This window comes from Erythrolamprus reginae, chromosome 6 (assembly GCF_031021105.1).
Source record: "Erythrolamprus reginae isolate rEryReg1 chromosome 6, rEryReg1.hap1, whole genome shotgun sequence".
In the NCBI taxonomy this organism is placed as follows: domain Eukaryota; kingdom Metazoa; phylum Chordata; class Lepidosauria; order Squamata; family Dipsadidae; genus Erythrolamprus; species Erythrolamprus reginae.
In genome coordinates, this window is record NC_091955.1 from 47,511,427 (window position 1) to 47,534,289 (window position 22,863).

A 22,863-nucleotide genomic window follows, 5' to 3' on the forward strand; every position below is an offset into this window, starting at 1 on the left:
TGAAATGCTTCTTGTTCTATATCACATCAGGTTTTAGTAAATATTGCACAAACATAGTATAAAAGTGGTTAGATCTATCAGATGCAATCTGTTTAGAACAGGTAGAAATTGGCATGGAGAGTAGATACAATGAAGAGAAATAGTAACAACATATGTTTACATGCTTTTCACATATAAAATATTAAAGTTAACCTATTGCCAATTAGATAAAGCATCTAATGAAAATAGAAAGCATTGAACTAAAAGGTGTTTAATTTATATTTTAAAAAGTGGAATTTAAAGTACTAAACTACTGTGACTTTAAAGAACTGATATTTAATTTATTATAGCAATAGAACACATGGAAATATTATTGCATTTATTCTGTTTTAAAATTGATAATGGAATAATTCCTGTCAAATTCATGTAATTTTTCTTGTATTTTTCTAATGTTTATAATTTATTTCCAAATTTGAAACACATGAAGATAACTGTAGAAAGTATCATAAGACAATCCCCTTCCCTTCCATGGCCCTAGGAAAAGAAAAAGAAAAGAACCACTTATGAAGGCTGGAAGGAACAAACACTCTACCTCCCAGCCAAGAGAAATAGCCCCAGGCAACCTGATAATAACTTTCCACAAATGGATGGATATCCATTGGTAGCCACTGATGGAAAAGAAGAAACTGCAAGAATGTAAGAAAAAGCGGCTTCGCACTTCACACTGAGGAAAGCCGAATTGATAGGATTAAGCTAGGTAAAAACAAAAAAACCCACTAGATTTACATTCTCCTCTCTTCCCCAAGGCTAGATTTGACCCTGTCCACCACCCAGAAAACAGATAGGCAGAATCAAAATGCCAAAAGACATATTGTTAAACTAATCAAATAGCACATCAGGCATCTCAATCACAAAATTCCAAAAAGGTATAAAAATGATCCTATTTACCTTTCCAAGTTGTCAGCTGACCTAGAACGCAATGCTATTGTCACTGCAATCTCTGACTTCTGAAATAAAACCTCCTTTCTCAGCAGCTCACTTCCCTGCTTCTCATTTCATTCATCAGCGCTGATCTCATTGTCCCAGCTAGAACGAATGAACCGGAGACCTTTTCTTCCAACGTAACGATCAAATTTTAAAGTGTTTGGAATATTTGCATTTTATTAATAACTAAAATTTTATATATTAATTACAAAAATAATTTTCAAAATCCTAACTTTGTGTTCCAATATTCATTTATCTAAGTAGTTTGCCATAATTTTTATGAGTAAAGGTATATCAAATTACATTACAAGGGAATTGTTTCCCCAAACATTTCTCTTTTGAGGAACTCTATGTGTTCTAAGAAATATATTCCCAATTTCTATTATATGCTCCATAGCGAATTGTCATCCAAATATAGACTCTATGAAGTCTAAGCAGTCCCAGCCCAATGAAATTCTCAAAATAAAGTATCGAACCAAGGAAGTAAATGAGTCTGGTAGCAGCAGTTTGAGAGTTGTCCTGCTCTTGCACTGTGAGTATCTATGCAACTTCTTACTTGTGTAGTCTCTACATTTTCCTTCCTTCCTGAGTAAGGATTTCCAATATGAGGAACTCACCTTTTCTTTGTTTGATTTATGACCTGAGTCTGAGCCAGATAGCACAAAGGGATGAGGAGGGAGTCTGTTTATACAAACCAGAACAGGGTAATTCCTGCAATTAATTTCTCTACAGCTTTCTCTTTTTCTCTTTTCCAATCTTTCTCCACACTCTCCTCCAATCTCCAGGGAGGGTCCCTTTTCAGATGTTTGCCATAACTATATTCAAGTTATGGATCATCCCCTGCCTCTCAAGGTTATTCCCATATTAAACATGTATAGAAGTTACAGGGAGAAATGTAGGGATTTGTATCCATGTAACACTATTACAATGATATTCAGGGCCAGGATCTTTTATGAACAATAGTTGAGACAGCCATGGAACCAATTATTTATTTAACAACAGAATCTGTGTCTTAGTGAGATTCAATTTCATTCTGTTTATCCCTCCACCTACTTATTCATAGCTTCTAGGAATCATCATGGACTTCCTAGCTTCATAGCCTTTAGGAATAATCAATCATCCATCACATCTCCTTTAGCCAAGACAATACCTGGGTATGATTAGTATATGGATGTCATATCCCAGATAATAGATTATCTTTTCACAGCATTTTTAAAATAATGTAGAGAATTATCATCTCTTCTCCTAATAATATTGTTTCAAACCCCTAATTCCTGGAAGGAGAAGGATTACCTCTGAATAATTTTTCCAGTATCTAATTATCATAGGCAGTCCATTATATGATTATATCAAATGCCACAGAGAACTCTAAGAGGACAAGAGAAATTCAGTACCTCTTTTCAGGGATCTCATATCAGGTCATCTGCAGGGACAACCAACATGGTTTGAGGTTCTTTACAGTTGGAAGCATCTTCCCAGTAATGAACAATAAATAGGACATCATGTGGAAGTAATGTGCTGGTAATGTACCGGTGTCTGGAGGCTATCAGGGTCTGAATGGGTGCCAACAGGCTCAAGTTCAATCCAGACAAGATGCAGTGACTGGGTACTGCCTCCAAAGGACACGTCCAACTGTCCGTCCATTACCTGGGGCAGGAGAAATTACTGACCCCCTCAGAGAGGGTCCGCATTGGGCATTGTCCACGATCCACAGCTGACTTTAGAACACCATCTTTTGGCTGTGGCGAGTGGGGTGTTTGCCCAGGTTCACCTGGTGCACCAGTTGCGACCCTATTTGGTCAAGGAGTCTTTGCTCACTGTCACTCATGCCCTTATCACCTCGAGGTTCAACTACTGCAATGCTCTCTACATGGGGCTACCTTTGAAGAGTTTTTGGAAACTTCAAATCATCCAAAATGCAGCCATGCGAGCAGTTATGGGACTCCCAAGGCATACCCAAATTTCAGCATCACTCCGCGTACTGCATTGACTGCCGATTAGTTTCCAGACACAATTCAAAGTGTTGGTTATGACCTATAAAGCCCTACATGATATAGGACCAGATTACCTGCGGGACCACCTTCTGCTGCACAAATCCCAGCATCTGGTTAGGTCCAATAGAGTTGGCCTTCTGCAGGTCTCATCAACTAGACAAAGTTGTTTGGCGGGTCCTAGGGGAAGAGCCTTCTCGGTGGGGGCACCGGCCCTCTGGAATCAACTCCCCCCAGAGATCTGCACTGCCCCCTTTTGTAAGAATCTGAAAATGCATTTATGCCATCGGGTTTGGGGTCACTAGACCCCAGACTCTGCCCAGTGAATGTGTTGGATATGGTAGTATGTACAGTATGTGAATGCTTAATTTTTAAAAGTTTAATTTTTAATAATTTTAAATTCATTATCACTATTAATTGGACCTAGAAATGTTTACATATTGTAGATTTTTGAGAAGGGGCAATATTTTCCCTCAAGACAAGCAATAGAGAGAGAGAAAGAGAGAGAGAGAGAAAGAGAGAGAGAGAGAAACAGCAAGAGGGGGAGAGAGAAAGAGAGAGAAATGACTCTTGATTTAAAGCATATGGTAAAAACCACCCAAATAATAACAGAGAAAAAAAAACCCAGCCGTTTATGTGTGTGTGTGTGTGTGTGTGTGTGTGTGTGTGTGTGTGTGAACTCTTGAAACATTTCCAATAGCTCACCTCTAATGGAAATGGTTCAAGAGTTCACACACACACACACACACAAGGGGGGAGGAGACAGGGATGGAAAAAGAGAAGATAATAATAGCAATAGATTTTTGTTTTGTTTTATTATTAATTTCTTTTAATAAAAAAAGAAGGAATTTTTTTCTTATTTATTTATTTATTTATTTATTTTTCTATGCCGCCCAGTCCCAAAAGGACTATCGCTCAGACACTATACTTTTCCGCCCACACCGAAAAAAAAATTAGAGGGAACATCGATCACAGCCTCAAAAAATTGTACTCACAGGTCATTAATCTGTCATCTTCTGAGACCCTGCTCTTGTGACATCCAGCTCAAAATGCATATATCGTACTTTTCAAAGATGCACCAGAATATAAGACACACCTTAGTTTTTGGGGAGGAAAATAGGGGGGGAAATCTGCCTACCAGATATTTATCTGGCTGGCATCTTTGGTCAGCTTCAGCACATTATTTTATCCCCTGGTTAGGACTTAAAAAACATTATTCAGAGAGAGTAACAATGAAAGAGCCTGCAAACAGGTAAGAGCTGGGAACATCAATTTACATCTCTTTAGGGCTGGAAAGAACCTTATTTGGAGCAAATAGAGCAATGAAAAAAAAGTCTGCAAAGACTTAGAGCTGGAGAAACATTTTTTGGAGAGAGTAACAATGAAAGGTAAGAGTTGAGAACATCGTTAGCACCTCATTAGGGCTAGAAAGAAACTTATTCAGAGCAAGGAGAGCAATGAAAAAAAGCCGGCAGACTTAGGTTTGAAAAACATTTTTCAGAGAGAGTAACAATGAAAGAGCTTGCAAGTTGGGAAGAACTGGGAAGATCATTAGCACCTAGTTAGGGCTGAAAAAAGTTTTGAAAAAGCGATATTCACTCAAATATTCAGCCTCTTATAGAGAGGAAAAAGTAGTGTCTTATACTCTGAAAAATATGGTAAGTGCTAAATAAACTGTTCACAGAGCTGCCTGCTAAATTGCAGCTCTATGCCTGTAGAAGGGACTAAAAATTTTATGGCAAGTCTATAAGGAAAAATAAGCAGCACTTATTTATAATAGCAATAGATAGTTTTTACGTGTATCTATTCTGATTACAGAATAAAAACAAATATGATATAAGGCATGCAATTCATACTGATATGAGCGATTTGTAAAGTATAAATAGTTATATTAATTATGGTTTTGATCTGTACTGAATCCTTTTAGCCTGTATCTCCTTGATCTTGATTTTTGATCTCATACCTCATGTTGGAACTGTAAAAACTGCCCCCTGCTTTGAATGAAAACTTTCAGCTTAGATTCAGGTTAAGTACTTGGGCCTTGATCAAAACTGGGCTCTCTAAACATGCTATTCTTTTTAAATAATGGAACTGTTTGTTGTTAAATAGTATCAGTGACAAAACTCAGTAGGATACAACAGTGTATCTACAACTCTAAACTAGAGTTCTCCAACCTTTCCGGTTTTGACTGCAAGGTAAAAATTCCAAATAAATGAAATGTTTTTGGTATTTCTATAGAATCTGCCTATAGGTGTGGAACTCCACTTGGAAAACCATCTTGTGTGATTCTTGGGTTTCAGTCTTGTCAGACTGAAACATTCTACTCTCTGCATCTACCATACACTCTGAAACTATTAGGGAAGGGATGTCTTCACCCTCTTTCTCATCTACAAAATATCTGTACTGAGCTGTGTCTTTTTCTTCTGGAATGCACGCCCTTCCTCTGGGGAATCCATCCTACTACATTCCACCACAAAAGACAGGTCTAACACAAATATCAGTCTCTTTCAATTAGGACAGGGATGGAAGGCACGCTGGTGCACTTATGCACACCACTTATTGATCTTTTAGGAATCAGGTGAGGTCAACAGTGGATAGTCTAACGGAAAGTTTTGATGACAAAACTACAGAGTCAGATAGTGAGTTCCAGGCATTAACTGCTCGGTTGCTGAAGTTGTATTTTCTACCGTCAAGTTTGGAGCAGTTTACTTTGAGTTTGTATCAGTTGTGTGCTTGTGTATTGTTGTGGTTGAAGCTGAAGCAATTGTTGACAGGAAGGAGGTTGTGCAGATAATTTTATGAGCAATGCTTAGGTCATGTCGAAGGCGATGTAGTTCTAAGCTTTCTAAGCCTAGGACAGTGATGGCGAACCTATGGCATGAGTGCCACAGGTACACGAGCTCTTTCCTTAGCTCAGCTCCAACATGCATGTGTCTGCTGGCCAGCTGACTTTTAACTTGCACAGAGTTTCTGGGAGGGTATTTTTGGCTTCCAGAGAGCTTCCAGGAGGATAGGGGAGGGCGTTTTTACCCTCCCCTGGCCACTTTTGGAGCCTGGGGAGGGAGAAACACCAGTGTACTGGGCCAACCAGAAGCTGGGAAACAGGTTGTTTCTGGCCTCTAGAGGGCCTCCAGGGGGGTGGGAGAAGCTGTTTTTGCCCTCCCCAGGCATTGAATTATGGGTGTGGGCAATCACATGTATGCGATAGCACACACGCATGCTCTTTTGGCACCTGAGGAAAAAAAGGTTCGCCATCACTGGCCTACGAGTCTGGTTGTGTAAGACATTCTATTGTGAGTAGAGAAGTGGAGGAATAGCTTATTTACATTCATAAATAATAAGACTTTTCTAAATATGCAATATTGTTCAATAACAATGTTTTCAACAGCTATAGTAGGAATGAATTATTCTTAGGTTTTTTTAGTTACCATTTTGTCATTTATGACAAATGAAGATCTGTTGTGATTCTAATCTCTGGAGGTTGGATATAATTGGTATTAATTTTGCACTTCAAGAGCTTGATTTTTTCATTGCAACTTTGATTACAAATAATTATCTTGGTCTACAGCTTTACAGACCACATTTTAGGCATGAAAAACATTTCATTTGAGTATGTACAGAATATGCTGAAATAATCTTTAAATAGTATTTGAAATAAGAACCATTAGCAACAATTGTTCAATAACAATGTTTTCAACAGCTATAGTAGGAATGAATTATTCCTGCGGAGAGGGGCGGCATACAAATCTAATAAATAAATAATAAACTCACCTGTTTGTTTGTTTTGCAGGGTTCTTAACAGAAATATATATATGATTCAGACCCTGTTGTCCCTTAGATTGCTTAGATATGTCTTGAACCTAATTGGAAATATTATTAATAGCTGTCCCTAAGGAGAAAGCCATATTAAGCTCAAGGCTTATTTCTGCAATGTTTATGAGTGTACTGTAAATGTTTTAAAAGTGGATATCTTAGGTACATTACAAGAATAAAGATTTAAAGATTGTTAAAAATGGGGCTGTTGTAGATTTCTTTTCTCTTATTTCTTATACTAAATCAAGAAACAGCCTTAAATAAATATAATGTATCTATACGTATTAATATGATTATGCACTATTAAATTTGAACTAATCCGACAAGAACTATTTTGAAAGGTTTTTTTTCCTTATTGCTGATCACTGTCAGCAAACCAAATAGCATTTCAGAAATAAATCATTTTCACGCCTGTGCTTCTCGCAGGGTACGATTTATTAACAGCCATGTCTGGATTCAATTGAATCATTCCAACTCATCTAATCATCCCTTAGATTACATCTGGGTCAAAACCCCATATCACATCCCCATACCCGCAAGTGCAGTCATGAGGACCAATCCTAGGCAGGATTCCTGATTCCTTCCTGTGTTTGTTACTTTGGCTTCACATAATGACCTTGGACCTGACAATCACCTTTTATTTTGAGAACTGTTTTGTTTTTCTTATGAGTTTATATTAAAAGCTACATTAAATTACTACTGCTATTTACAATTTCTGCAAATTGTAAACATCTTTCTATTGGCATCCTTCGGTCTCAAAAGATTATGATATCATGCTCTGGACTCCCCAGAGCACGAACCCTGGGTAGGTTAGTATGGAGGATAGACTGTTAAACAAGAAGCAGATTCCCCTTCTCTACAACTCTGAAATAATCCAATACAATAGCAAAGGCCTATACGATTGGTTCCATCTATGTTGCAGAATTAATAGAATGTGGCTGTACATAGTCACAAACTGCTTCTGGGACTTCCCTTCTCCTAGTGGTTGACCAGGGCATCTTTTGTGTCTTGCCATGCCCTTAGCAAACCACATAGCTTGCAGAGACCATCTTCATGACTGTTGACCTATTCTAGTAGGTTTAATCTGCTCAATCCTCCGGAATCTGTCTTCACATGCTCGGAATAGACAAGTCCATATCTCGTCAAAGATCAATAACCCATTGGCTACTCCCAGCCTGGTTTCACCAGCCTGTCAAAGCTGTTGCCCAGGGTGTGGCCATTCTCCATGCTACAGTTACTAGGAGCCACAGGTGAGAGCTGAGTGTCAGGTGGGGACCAAAGGTGAATGAGCTGCCCTTAAAGCTGCCCTAAATGAGTTGCCATAAAAGGACACAACATGCCCCTACACCAGAGGTGCTATCCCTCGCTGAGCACCCCATACACCCCTCATCTTCCTATAAGAAGATGTGAAATATAATGTAAAACATTTAAACCAATATAGAACATTTAACAGCATAGACAAATACAGGGTAAAATAATTTAGAAGAGATCATAATAAAAAGTACAGTACTATTCTACATAATATTTGCTTCAGTAAGTTAGGTTTTGAGAAATACAGTACATTACGTTTCCTTGCTTACTTTTTCCTGTAACAAGACAATTGATATGAAATGGTTGGGAAAATATATACAGTACCTGCTGCTTTTTTAAATATTCTACATTGCCCAGCAATACTTAAAGCAAGAGGTGGCAATTGTTAAGTTCTCACGCTTATTGTTAAAAGCAGATTGTGGAATGAGTCATCTGCTTATTGTTAAAATCAGATTGTGGAATGAGCCATCTAGCCCTAGAAATTATTAAATAGAAGAAAATCTTACACTGAATGGGGGGGGGGGGTTGTATTGTGATATAGTACTATGCACATGTTCTTATATTATTTTCCTTTGAACAGCTCATATTTTTACTAAAATTGCAGATTTTGGAAATTAAGAATCAAACATGTGGTAGATATATATGTATTATTTTAACAGTAATAAATCCAATCTGAATTTCTAGTGCAAATTTCAAATAATATTCATTGCCTTGAAAGACAAAATGTTGGGGATGCTTCATAGCTACTATTGAATAAAAAGGAAGGATAAATTTAAAGCTGAAGATTCTACCAGCGCTAGTAATACACTAATCATGGAAGTAAATTGGCAGCACTAAACTCACTTTGATGTTTAAGACAGAGCTTCATAAATCTCTGAGCGATATAGACTCTGTCCAGATTTGGCGGAAAAATTCATTTCTTTCCAATAGCAATATTTTCCCCAAAATTATTACCTGACACAGGACGAGAATTGTTTGACATTTACCAAGAATAGGATATACTGTTGAAAACAAGTGGATAAAAATGAAAAGAGCTGCAAACATGGCTGCTGAAATGTCGTTACAATTCAGTTTAAGGATTAGCCGGTGCTTTGGTGGGACGGCTTTCCCTTAGAATCCTCAGTGGAGGCTGGAGGAGTTTATGTGAAAAATATTAAATTGTGTTGTAAAGTTATGGTTCAAATGGCCTCTTTAACACTGTGATGTCATGATTAACTTTTCGTCTCAAAATCTCAGCTTGCTGCATTGGGCACTAGTCCTTACCAAATGGATTTTTGAAACTTTTGAAACCTAAACAAGTTTCCATCTCTTTGTCTTTCCAGATTTCTTTCCTACTCTTTCCTAATTTTCATAAAATTTTGTTTCAGAACAAGTCATAGTTCTGAGGCAGCATTGGTTGTGCTTGTTAATGAACCTTGGAAAAATTACAACAAAAATTGCAACTCTCTTGGTCTTGGGCCCTTTCAATGGTATTCTTCTGAAATGCCTACAGAGATTAGGAGTGGGAGGCATGGTATTTTTCTGATTCCCTTCTTTTCTGAGATGGGGTACAAACTCCACTGATGGGACCCTGAGATCCCCTCCTATGAGATATACCTCAAGTTTTAAACTCCCCTCCTTTCTTTTTAGCAACTACAAGAGGTTGCAGTACAATCAATATCTGATGATAAGTTATATATCTCAGTCCTTGGCTAGCCAGTTGATGTCTGGAATGTATATGGTCTATAGGAGGATGAAAAGACTTAGGCTCAACCCTTATAATATTGAATAGTTGCGATATTTGGACCCTGCCTAGTGTCAGGTAATTCTGTGTTTGGTCCTGAATATAACAGTGCTTTTCTCTATAGGATGGTGTACACATAGGAAGGTGCACACTAAGTTGGTTGCAGCTAACAACTGATATCTGAGCTTCCCCCTTCCACACATAAATCCTGTTTTCCCATTTGTAACCACTGTAATTACCACTCCAATTCAGCATATACTCTGTATTATAAAATAAATTTGGTAAATTATTTATTATGGACTTGACTTTAAATTCTGTTTCTACAAGGATCTCATTATCTTTTTATTACCCACAATTCTTAGTGAAACAATGAATATTTATATGGCTTTTCAAGGTTTTTAAATTTATTTTTTAAATCAATCAGAAGTATTACTTTTAATCAAAGCCAGCATTATCAGCATCCATGGATATTACACAAGGAGTATGGCTGATCTTTATTAAGACCAACATATGTAAATATTGTGGAATTTAGTTTGATTTATTAAGCAACCAATCTGCTGCTTCAGATGCTATTGATTATTTATCAAATTGCTTGATTTGTTATTTTTAAATAAAGGGAAGGCCAGTATTATGGAATAACATATATGATATTTATTTTCATTATATTGTTAAAGCTGCATTGTACATAAATGACTCCATATCTCTATATTGCTTTTCTGATCTGTGTTTGTGTGGCTGTTGCTGCTTCTCACAAAATAGGACGGAACATTTAAAGCTAAAGCTGTCAGAGTTTACAATTTGTATATCACAGTCTGCTTTACAATCACAATTACTGAAGCACCTGAACACAATATTGAACACAATATTATCAGAACATTTTTCAGCTTTATTATTTTGCAGCACATGAGAGCTTAACACTCGCCATTTACCTGAACTAAGGTGACGAATAGATTCAAAAGAATTGTTTCCCACTTCATATTGCAATGCATTTTAATAGTTTTACTTTTAAGTTGAAGTTATTACTTTTCTATGGATTTAATTTTGAACTCTGTAGAGGAATGAACATGTGGCTTTCCAAATTATATTGAATTACAGTTCCTGGATTTTGGCCATTCTGGCTGGAGCTTTGGGAATTTCAGACCAAGAACATCTGGAATATTAAATATTCTGCTCTATGTAACACAAGAATGCTAATTAAATAATTCAGAATCTAATATATTGTTAAGTTATATTGGCCAGGATAATTAAAGCTCCATAAAAATAAATGGAGATTGATATCAAAATGATACTGCCACATAACTATATTGTAAAGTTTCTTAACATAGAGAAGGAGCTTAGTTCTTGTGTAGTAACATTTGATCAAGCCTTAAAGTAAATCTTAAAGTCTTAAAGTAAATCTTCAATCTAAAATATGTATAATGTAGTTTGATGGCATTCTTTAGTCTTTAATCCAAAACGGAAACAATATATTTACATTAGATTGAAAATTTTGATTTGAAAAAAATAAGGCTAATGTTTAATAATAAACTAGGTATCAACAATGTCTGTGTTTCTCAGCAGGAGTATAAAATGATCTGCTAAAATAAGAAGTAATACTTATTTTTGGAAATACTTCTGACATTTGTAAGATTTGCTAGAAACAAAGATTAAAAAGTGAGAATTAAAATGGAAAATGTATTTGAATGTAAGAAAATAAACGTTCATTAGCAGGATTATAGGACTTTTCTGGGCTGAGGACCATATTCAGCTTTGGAGTACAGTGATCCCCCGGTTATTGCGTCCCCGACCATTGCGAACAGGGTAATTCGCGATTTTTCAACCCGGAAGTTGTCTTCGGGACTCATTGGAAAGTCGCGCGGGTGTTTTAAAACATCCCCGCCGACATGGGGGGCTCGCTAGCACACCCCCAAACCCGGGTTGGGGGTTCGGGGGTGTGCTAGCGAGCCCCCCATGTCGGCGGGGATGTTTTAAAACACCCGCATGACTTTCCAATGAGTCCCGAAGACAAACGCGTTGTCTTCGGGACTCATTGGAAAGTCGCACGGGTGTTTTAAAACATCCCCGCCGACATGGGGGGCTCGCTAGCACACCCCCAAACCCGGGTTGGGGGTTCGGGGGTGTGCTAGCGAGCCCCCCATGTCGGCGGGGACGTTTTAAAACACCCACGCCGCCCCCAATCTTCGGCTCCTCGCTAGCGCTGCGGAAGTAAAAACACCATCTGCACATGCGCAGATGGTGTTTTTACTTCCGCAGCGCTACTTCACGAAAACCCGCTCGTTGCGGGGGGTCCTGGAACGGAACCCTCGCAACGAGCGGGGGATCACTGTATATAAAATGGATAGAGTTGAGATAAAACTAATTTTGTTTCATTGTTATATTTAAAATTGAATATGCTAATATTACTCTCATTATGTAAATTATTAAAATTATTTAATAATTTTCCTTTTCTAATACATCAAAAAATTATAGCTAAGTAACAACATTTACAGGCCAATTTTACAAAGACCAACATTTTTACAAAGAACAACATTTACAGGCCAATTTTGCAAAGACCGCAATGAGCCTGCATTCTCAGTCTGTGCATCTATGATTTATAGAATAATAATTTGGACTGTTGATTATTGGTACTTTAATACGTACTGAAAACTAACTTTAAAATGTGCTAAATTTATACTAAGCCTGGATACTCAAAAACTCAAAAAATTAGAATATTGTGCAAAAGGTCATTTATTTCAGTAATGCAACTTAAGAGGTGAAACTAACATATGAGAGAGACTTATTACATGCAAGATCATTCAAGCCATGATTTGTCATCATTATAATGATTATGGGGTACAGTTCATGAAAATCCCAAATCCACAATCTCAGAAAATTAGAATATTACATGCAATCAATAAAACAAGGCTTCTACATAGAACAATATTGGACCTTTTAAAAGATAAGCATGCATATGTACTTAGTAAATTGGTTTTGGGCCCCTTTTGCAGCAATTACTGCCTCAATGCAGCGTGGCATGGAAACTTTTGCAGCTTATTTGGAAACCAAGGAGTATGGAGAAAGAATGGAGAGGTACACACTGCAAGATGCTTGAAGTCCAATGTGAAGTTTCCATAGTCTGTGTTGATTTGGGGAGCCATATCACCTGCTGGCATTGGTCCACTGTGCTTCATTAAGTCCAGGGTCAAGGCAACTGTCTACCAGGAGATTTTGGAGCACTTCATGCTTCCTTCCGCAGATGAGCTTCACAGGGATGCTGACTTAATTTTCCAGCAGGACTTGACACCTGCCAAAAGCACCAAAACCTGGTTCAAAGACCATGGGATTATTGTGCTTGATTAGTCAGCAAACTCTCCAGACCTGAATCTCATAGAGAATTTATGGAGCATTGCCAAGAGAAAGATGACAATGGTTTCTTTAACTCTTACTCCTTTAATTGTGTTTTCATCCATTTCAGCACAACTGTAGATTTTCTTGATAATTAAAGAAACCAAAGAGATATGGCAAAGATGGTATGAATGGATCCACAAAAACCCCTAAACATATCAATACAAAAAAAAAGTATAGGTGTACATGTAGAAGAAGATTCAAATGTATCAAAACTTTATGCCTTATTAACTTGCTGAATTGTATATAGTTTGCTTATGACAGAGGTGTGATTTGTAACAACAATATGTAAAATGTTACGGTATTAGATCTGTAAAAACAGATATATGAATTATTTTTGTTTGTTTGTTTGTTTTAAATAATAAAATTTTCTTATTAAAAAAAAGAGAAAGATGACAATGCAGAAGAACTGAAGGCCTCTATTGAAGCATCCTGGTCTTTCATAACACCACGCAGTGCTACAGGCTGATAGCTTCCATGCCACACCATATTGAGGCAGTAATTGTTGCAAAAGATGCCCAAACCAAGTGCTGAGTACATATGCATTCTGATACTTTTCTGAGGTCTGATATTGTTCTATGTACAATCCTTGTTTTATTGATTGTTTTATTGATAGCATGTAATATTCTAATTTTCTGACATTTTCTGTGCATTTTCATGGACTGTACACCATAATCATCACAATAATGACAAATTATGCTTGAACTATCTTGCTTTGCATGTAATGAGGCTATCTCATATATTAGTTTCACCTTTTAAGTTGCATTACTTAAAAAGAAGGAAGGAAGGAAGGAAGGAAGGAAGGAAGGATACTTACGGGACCGTCTTCTACCTCACATATCCCAGCAGCCAGTTAGGTCCCACAGAGTCAATCTTCTCCAATCTTCTTCTAAGTAATGCCAGCTGGCAGGGCCTAGGGGAAGAGCCTTCTCTGGGGCAGCCCCGGCCCTCTGGAATCAACTCCCTCCAGAGACTCGCACTGCCCCCGCTCTACTGGCCTTTTGCAAGGTCTTTAAAACTCACCTTTGCAGGCAGGCCTGGGTCTGTTGAACATTAACATCTCGTTCCAACCAATGATATGAATGTAGGATTGTGGTTAGAATGAATGTGAATGTATAGTTTTTTATAACTTTGGGGTTTTATGTTTGGGTTTCCCTTGCTGTATACTGTATTTTATTCCTATTTTTGTAAGCCGCCGTGAGTCTACAGAGAAAGGCGACATAGAAATCCAAATAAATAAATAAATGAACTTTTGCACGATATTCTAATTTTTTGAGTTTCACCTGTATAATACAAATATTATAATTGTATGTCTAAAATGTATAGGAGTTATATATCATATATTTTATATATTTATGTATGTATTTTTAGGATTATTTAACTATTCACAAGTATGGCAATGCTGCAAGAAAAGACCTATGGAATACACTGTCAGAGGTAAAATCATTAAACATATTTCATCAACAAATGTAATTTATTTTTAAGGCTAATGTTTGTTACTTGGCTATGGGACTTATATATGTAAATATTATATAAAAAGTGATGCACTGAAGAACAGTTTTAAAAATGGAGCTTAAAAAGGTACTTAATATGGACCTCAAAATCTATTCATCTTGCTAGCGCATTTCCTTACTCTCTGCCTTTAACATCAGAGGTAAAAAACCATCATTGATTTTAGAAATTGTGATTGATTCAGGTGTAGAACATGAAAAATAGGCAGTCTTTGTTCAATCTACAGGCTTAGCATTCACAGAAGATGCACAAGTAATTTGACCATTAATTGGAAATATTGATAACATAGAGGCAGAATGCAGTGTCACACAAGCTACAGAAGCTCATGGAAACTTTTCTTTCCTGATTTCTCCTCTCCGCAATTTGCTTCTTGAATCCCCCAATCTTTTTATGCAGATTGCAAACATAGAATATTGTAAGAGGGAGATTTTGCTAGTTCCCTCCTAAAAGAAATTGTTTTATTAGGATCAGAAAATTGGAGTTCATCTAGAACCTATAGCATGCATTTTAAGTGATGTAAGATAAATTAGAAATGGAATCTGCGTTAGAATCTATTGCAGCAAGAGACATCAAGCCCTGTAGGATTATGTGGAAGGATTTGGGGGCTGAAAATGGATAGGATTCTCTGTGATCTAGTCCTTGCATTTGTGCATTGGACCCCAGTCTCATCTGGCAGATAAAAGCAGCCAGGAAGGATATTAGAAATATCGTCATGGTTACAATCAAGGCTTGAAAAAGATGTTAAAACAGAAGGTATCAATTTGCAAAAAACCAGAATTAGATCAAATTCTATTTGGTCAGGGCAATAATTTAATTTTAAAAATTTGTAAGTATTTCTTATCTATTGAATTAGAATTCAAACAGGTGAAGGATACAATGATAAAATGGATGAGAAATATAGGTTATACAATAGATATAGATAGCTGGCAGCAATTATGGGAGAGAAATTATAAAATCACAATGTCATTTTATATCAATGTCAGTCTGCTTTTAAGGAACATATGTATAAGATGTTTTACAGAGAATATACCTTCTGGGTATTTTACCAGATAATGTTAACAGAAAAGAAACATATTTAATTATATATATAGTAATGGCTGCAAGGATTGTCAGAATGCAAAAAATAGATTTCTAAGGTGTTGATAATTAGCAAATAGAACTGAAAGAAAAAGGGAATGATATAGTGGTAGAGTCATGACCAAGAAAACCCAAATATTTGTAATTTCCATACAGGCTTTTTCTGAATTGGCATACACAAAAGGACTATACATAAAAATCATGGGTCCCATAAGGGGAACTAATTTCTTTAAATAAGTGGCATTTTTGTAAAAATGTGGCTCAACTACCAAGATAAAAGTAAAGCAGATAAAAGAATCAGGGAAGTATTCTGAAACTATTATTTTTTTTAAATTATTTTTTTTTAATATTTGCACTTTCAATAAAACCAATCTGCTTTCACTGAACTTAAAAGTTGTATCGGCATTAATTTGCCTTGTAGTTAACATGATTTTGCTTTGAATTTAACACATTAATATAAAACTAAAGTAGTGGCTAAAATTGTCAGTATTGTTCTGTTTTAATTTTCCATCTAAAGTTAATGTTGCAATTAAAATTAACAGCCAAGTATTCATAAAATAAAAATAAAAGAAGGTATGTGCTTCAAATGTTGGTGAACTATAGTTTCCAACAGTGCCAGTTAGCATAGCCAATAACAAAGTAGATTGGAGTCAAAAGAAGTTTAACATCATCTGGAAGAGCACAGACTCACTACTACTGAGATAAAGCAAGTGGGGCTTTTTTCTGTTACATTTTATGACTGGAATTCTCTGGATGGAATTCTATGCTGAATTGAGTGCTAACCCATTGAAGATAGTAGAATGTAATTTCTAAACTGTGACATAACTGTGATATTAAAGTGGACAGTTTAAATAGAATTTAAACAAACTTAAAATATCTGCATAGATTAAAAAAACTTCAGATAAAATTATGAAAACATTAATGAATATACCCTGAATCCTTTTATTAAAAGAGACAATGTAGTAATAATATTTCAGAAAGGAGTTTGTATTTTTTTTGTTTTTGTTTTATAAGGCACTTAAGAAGATTGGGAAATTTGTGAATATCCAAGAGGTAATGGATCAGTGGACACTCCAGATGGGTTATCCTGTTATCACTATCAAGAGAAATGAAAATACAGACAGCATTATAGGAATCTCTCAAGATCGCTTTGTTTATGACCTTGATAAAGATTCCAGTTTGAGAAACAGCAGGTATTTATATTTTCTAGTATACATGTTATATTTTATAATTGTTTTAATACCTCTGCTAGAGAAGGAGAAATGTCTTCAGAAATGGTTATATAAAGATTTGTGAATAATAGCAGTGATACCACAGCATGCCTTTGCTATTTTTCTAAAAAAAGCCCATTATTTATAGGCATTATTTAAAATATTTAAATAATATCATCAAAATCTACACATTTAAAAAGATGCAGATAAAGACTTGAATTTACATCTGGATATTTTCAATAATAGATACCGTATATACTCGAATATAAGCTGAGTTTTTCAGCACAAAAATGTGCTGAGAATTCCGACCTTGGCTTATACTCGAGTCACTGACGGCCGCACGCCCACCAGGAAACTCCCACACAGCATTTTCCAAAACTGCACAGTCCGGATGCGAAAGGAAAGGTGATGGCAACACAAGGCTTTTCCTTAAAGGCTGCTTCTGCTCTTGCTAGAGCCCAGTTGGCAACATCCCTCAGCTGCCTGATTGGCAGCAGGCTGAACCAATCACAGCTGCTTCTCTATACAAAAAGGAGACACTGAGAGAAGGGGCGTGAGGGTTGAAGAGCCTTTCGGAAGGAAGGAAACGTGGATGAAAACACGATCTTTCTCCAAGGGGAGAAGCTTCAGGTGACCATAGCTTTCTCTCCTGCTCAGAAATAGAAGTCCCTTCCAGTAAGCCAGCCACATATTTTACAAAGTAAAATAAGTTACCCATTTAAATTTGATTCATTTCTAGTAACAGAAGAGATAATTTTGTAATAAAATGTTACTTCAAGTGGGGATAACTCTGTGAAATTAAACTTTTTCTTCCAACTATACTTATCATCATACCCAAGAGGATTATTAATGCTGCCTTGTTTAAAACAATACAAAGGTTAGGATAATATTATAATAGTATGAATTTTGTCATTAATCATTTGTTCTACATAATTAATATGAATATATTTACCTTTTTTTCAGAGTGTAGTTTCTCCTTATGCAAATAAATATCATCTTGTAGAAGAAAGATTTTACAATTAATGATTGAGTAATCCCAAATTGTTATTTACTGATATATTGAGATAGTAATGATTCTAACTTATGAAATATGTTTTAAATGGAAAATCTGAATATTTAAACAATTGTTTTGAAATAATATATGAAATCCCGATTATTAAGAAAATTATAATGATATTGTAATGAAGATGAAGATAACAGGTTTGATTACATTCCTAAAGATATTATAAGAGGTTTTTGGTTGGAATAAAAGAAGGAATTTTAAAAAATAGATTTAGGAAGGGAGAAAGTAGTAGACCCAAAAATGGAAAGGTGCAAGAAATAAAAACCATTTTGGAAGGTAAAGTTACATAATAATAACAACAGAGTTGGAAGGGACCTTGGAGATCTTCTAGTCCAACCCCCTGCTTAGGCAGGAAAACCTACAACACTTCAGACAAATGGTTCTCCAACATCTTCTTAAAAACTTCTGGTGGCAGGCTGTTCCACTGATTAATTGTTCTAACTGTCAGGAATTTGTCCTTAGTTCTAAATTGCTTCTCTCCTTGTTTAGTTTCCACCCATTGCTTCTTCTAAATATTCTAAAACATTTAATCTGTTGATGCCTCAATTAATGTAATTTTATTGGTTTCCATTTTTATAAGTTACCAGGAGCCACTGTATTTTCCACCCTAGGCTTATACTCGAGTCAATACGTTTTCCCAGTTTTTGTGGCAAAAGTAGGTGTTTCGGCTTATAATTGGGTCGACTTATACTGGAGTATATATGGTAGTTTAAATGTGTTCAGTCATCTATGTTTTTTACATAAATGGGCTTTCACAGAGGAAGAACAATTAACTATTAAATCAGAAAAATTACTTTTAGTTTAGCAGACGTATACAACTAATAAACAACTCTAAATCTTTTAAATAAGGTGACTTAATGAGGAGAAATATATTATATATATTAATATGGTACACATAAACTTGGTAGTCTAGAGATATTAATGGAACTATATTGTCTAAATCTTGGCATCCTCTGTATGTACATTAATAGCAACTGGGGGAGGCACTGAGACTGGAGGGGCAAAGTATGCTGAAAACTTTCCTTCCCATCTACTACTGCCTCAATCTGCTTACTTCCCTCATTGCTTTTTAAAATGTATATTTAATTACTTACATTGGAACTTAATGTGTCATGGAATTTGAATTTCTGAGAAATTGTGTTGTATTTTATAATTTGACAGAATTGTAGATCTCTATGAATACAGAAATAATGCATTCATTCAATACAATACAGAATATTCCACTATTTATTTTATTTTATTCGTCAAGTAGGTATTGGTAATATACATAGATATAACATTGTTCATTTATTTATTTATTTATTTATTTATTAGATTTGTATGCTGCCCCTCTCTGTAGACTCCATACATAACATCGATACTGATAAGAGAGAACATTAAGACAGGGACGGTAGGCATGCGGTAGGCATGCTGGTGCGCTTATGCACACCCCTTACTGACCTCTTAGGAATCAGGTGAGGTCAACAGCGGACAGTCTAAGGGTACAGCTTTGGGGGTTAGGTAATGAAACCACAGAGTCAGGTAGTGTGTTCCAGGCATTAACCACTGTTGCTAAAGTCGTATTTTCTGGTCAGGTTTGGAGCCGTTCATTTGAGATTGTATCTGTTGAGTGCTTGTGTATAGTTGTGATTGATACTGAAAAAGTCATTGACCGGAAGGATGTTATAGCAGATAATTTTATGAGCTATACTTAGGTCATGCAGAAGGTGACGTAATTCTAAGCTTTCTAAGCCCAGGATTTCAAGTCTGCATAAGGTATACTATTGCACAGTAAAGTGCCACTATTCCTGGTTTTACCAGAATGCCTTGGGAGCATGTGCAGAAGCCAAATCTCACATGACAACATGTGCAGTCCACCCCTGCTATTGCGGGTAGAGGAGTGGCGGACTCTTCTTATAAAGAATCTCTGGACACTTTCTAATGTATTTATGTCCAATATGTGGTATGGGATCCAGACAGATGAGCTGTATTCAAGGATTGGCGAAAGTTTTGTATGGTTAGTAATGTGATACTACCAGAAAAGAAGCTACATAAGATTAGGTTAACAACTCTTGAAGCCTTTTTGGCAATGTTTTTATTTTATTTAATTATTTATTGGATTTGTATGCCGCCCCTCTCCAGAGACTCGGGGCAGCTAACAGCAACATGAAACAGCATATAACAATAATCCAATACTAAAAACAGTTAAAAACCCATTATTATAAAAAACCAAACATACATACAGACATACCATGCATAAAATTTATAAGCCTAGGGGGAAAGAGTATCTCAATTCCCCCATGTCTGGCGGCAGAGATGGGTTTTAAGCAGCTTACGAAAGGCAAGGAGAGTGGGGGCAATTCTGATATCTGGGGGGAGTTGGTTCCAGAGGGCCGGGGCCACCACAAAGAAGGCTCTTTCCCTGGGTCCCACCAAGCGACATTGTTTAGTTAGGTTTATGGTTAGGTTTATTGGATTTATATGCCGCCCCTCTCCGCAAACTCGGGGCGGCTCACAACAATAATAAAAAACAGTACAGTACACAATACCAAATCCAATGCCCACCCCTCCAGTTCCAATTTAAATTAATAATCTCATAAAAAACAGTATATATAAAAAACAGGCACACAGTCAATCAATCAACAAAACAACATGGGCAAGGGGGAGGTGTTTTAGTTCCCCCATGCCTGACCGCAAAGGTGGGTCTTAAGGAGTTTACGAAAGGCAGGGAGGGTGGGGGCAATCCTAATCTCAGGGGGGAGCTGGTTCCAGAGGGTCGGGCCCCCCACAGAGAAGGCTCTTCCCCTGGGTCCCGCCAGACGACATTGTTTAGTCGACGGGACCCGGAGAAGGCCAACTCTGTGGGACCTAACCGGTCGCTGGGATTCGTGCGGCAGGAGGCGGTCCCGAAGATATTCTGGTCCGGTGCCATGAAGGGCTTTATAGGTCATAACCAACACTTTGAATTGTGACCGGAAACTGATCGGCAGCCAATGCAGACTGCGGAGTGTTGGAGTGATATGGGCATACTTGGAGAAGCCCATAATTGCTCTCGCAGCTGCATTCTGCACGATCTGAAGTTTCCGAACACTTTTCAAAGGTAGCCCCATGTAGAGAGCGTTACAGTAGTCGAGCCTCGAGGTGATGAGGGCATGAGTGACTGTGAGCAATGACTCCCGGTCCAAATAGGGCCGCAACTGGCGCACCAGGCGAACCTGGGCAAACGCTCCCCTCGCCACAGCTGAAAGGTGTTTTTCTAATGTGAGCTATGGATCGAGGAGGACGCCCAAGTTGCGGACCCTCTCTGAGGGGGTCAATAATTCCCCCCCCCAGGGTAATGGACGGACAGATAGAATTGTCCTTGGGAGGCAAAACCCACAGCCACTCCGTCTTGTCTGGGTTGAGTTTGAGTTTGTTGACACCCATCCAGACCCCAACAGCCTCCAGGCACCGGCACATCACTTCCACTGCTTCGTTGACTGGACATGGGGTGGAGATGTACAACTGGGTATCATCGGCATATTGATGATACCTCACCCCATGCCCTTGGATGATCTCACCCAGCGGTTTCATGTAGATATTAAATAGCAGGGGGGAGAGGACCGACCCCTGAGGCACCCCACAAGGGAGAAACCTCGGGGTCGACCTCTGACCCCCCACTAACACCGACTGCGACCGACCGGAGATGTAGGAGGAGAACCACTGAAGAACAGTGCCTCCCACTCCCAACCCCTACAGCCGGCACAGAAGGATACCATGGCCGATGGTATCGAAAGCCTCTGAGAGGTCAAGGAGCACCAGGACAGAGGACAAGCCCCTGTCCCGGGCCCACCAGAGATCATCCATCAACGCGACCAAAGCAGTTTCCGTGCTGTAGCCGGGCCTGAATACAGACTGCTGAGGACCTAGATAATCGGCTTCATCCAAGGACCGCTGGAGTTGAAGTGCCACCACCTTCTCGACAACCTTCCCCATGAAGGGAAGGTTGGAGACTGGACGGTAGTTATTAAGCACGGCTGGGTCCAGGGAAGGCTTCTTGAGGAGGGGGCGCACAACCGCCTCCTTATAAAGTGGCGGAAAGGACCCCCTCCCCAAGGAGGCGTTGACAATCTCCTGGACCCAGCTCCGTGTCACCCCTCGACTGGCCGAAACCAGCCAAGAGGGACACGGATCCAGTAAACAGGTGGCGGAACTCACAGCTCCAATGGCTTTGTCCACTTCATCAGGTGTCACCAAGTCAAACTCCTCCCAGACAGATGGACAAAGACGTTTAGCCCCAGTCACCTCGACTGACTCATTGTCAGTCGACTCTGTTTCACAATTGGAGTCGAGGTCCGCTCGGATCCGGGTGATTTTATCAGCGAAAAACGTGTTAAAATCCTCGGCACTACTCTGCAAGGGCTCCCCAACTCCCCTCTGATTAAGAAGGGAGCGGGTTACCCTAAACAGAGCGGCCGGGCGGGATTCCGCTGATGCAATCAAGGCTGCATGATATGCGCATCTTGCCGCCTTGAGCACCACTTTGTAAGTCTTAATATGAGCTCTTACAAGTGTTCGATCGGATTCGGACTTACTCTTCCTCCATCGCTTCTCCAGATGTCTCTTCTGGCGCTTCAACACCCGGAGCTCCTCGTTGAACCATGGAGCTCTACTGGGTCTAGTGCCGCGGAGAGGTCGCAACGGCGCAATCCGGTCAAGAGCCTCCCCTGCAGCCTTGTTCCAGGCCTCAGCAAGAGACTCTGCCGAACTGTGGACAAGTGTATCTGGAATAACCCCAAGCGCCATCTGGAAGCCTTCTGGATCCATCAGGCATCTGTGGCGGAACCTCCTAATTGG

The 22,863-nt window shown here is 38.2% G+C and overlaps 1 protein-coding gene across 1 annotated transcript in view; it reads left to right on the forward strand.

Moving 5' to 3' along the window:
- TRHDE (thyrotropin releasing hormone degrading enzyme) overlaps positions 1-22,863 on the forward strand; it is a 391,977-nt gene that overhangs the window by 278,398 nt on the left and 90,716 nt on the right. Inside the window, exons 8-9 of the mRNA XM_070755729.1 lie at positions 14,557-14,622; positions 16,789-16,967. Coding sequence (XP_070611830.1) covers positions 14,557-14,622; positions 16,789-16,967 — 245 coding nt within the window. The remainder of the gene's footprint in view (positions 1-14,556; positions 14,623-16,788; positions 16,968-22,863) is intronic.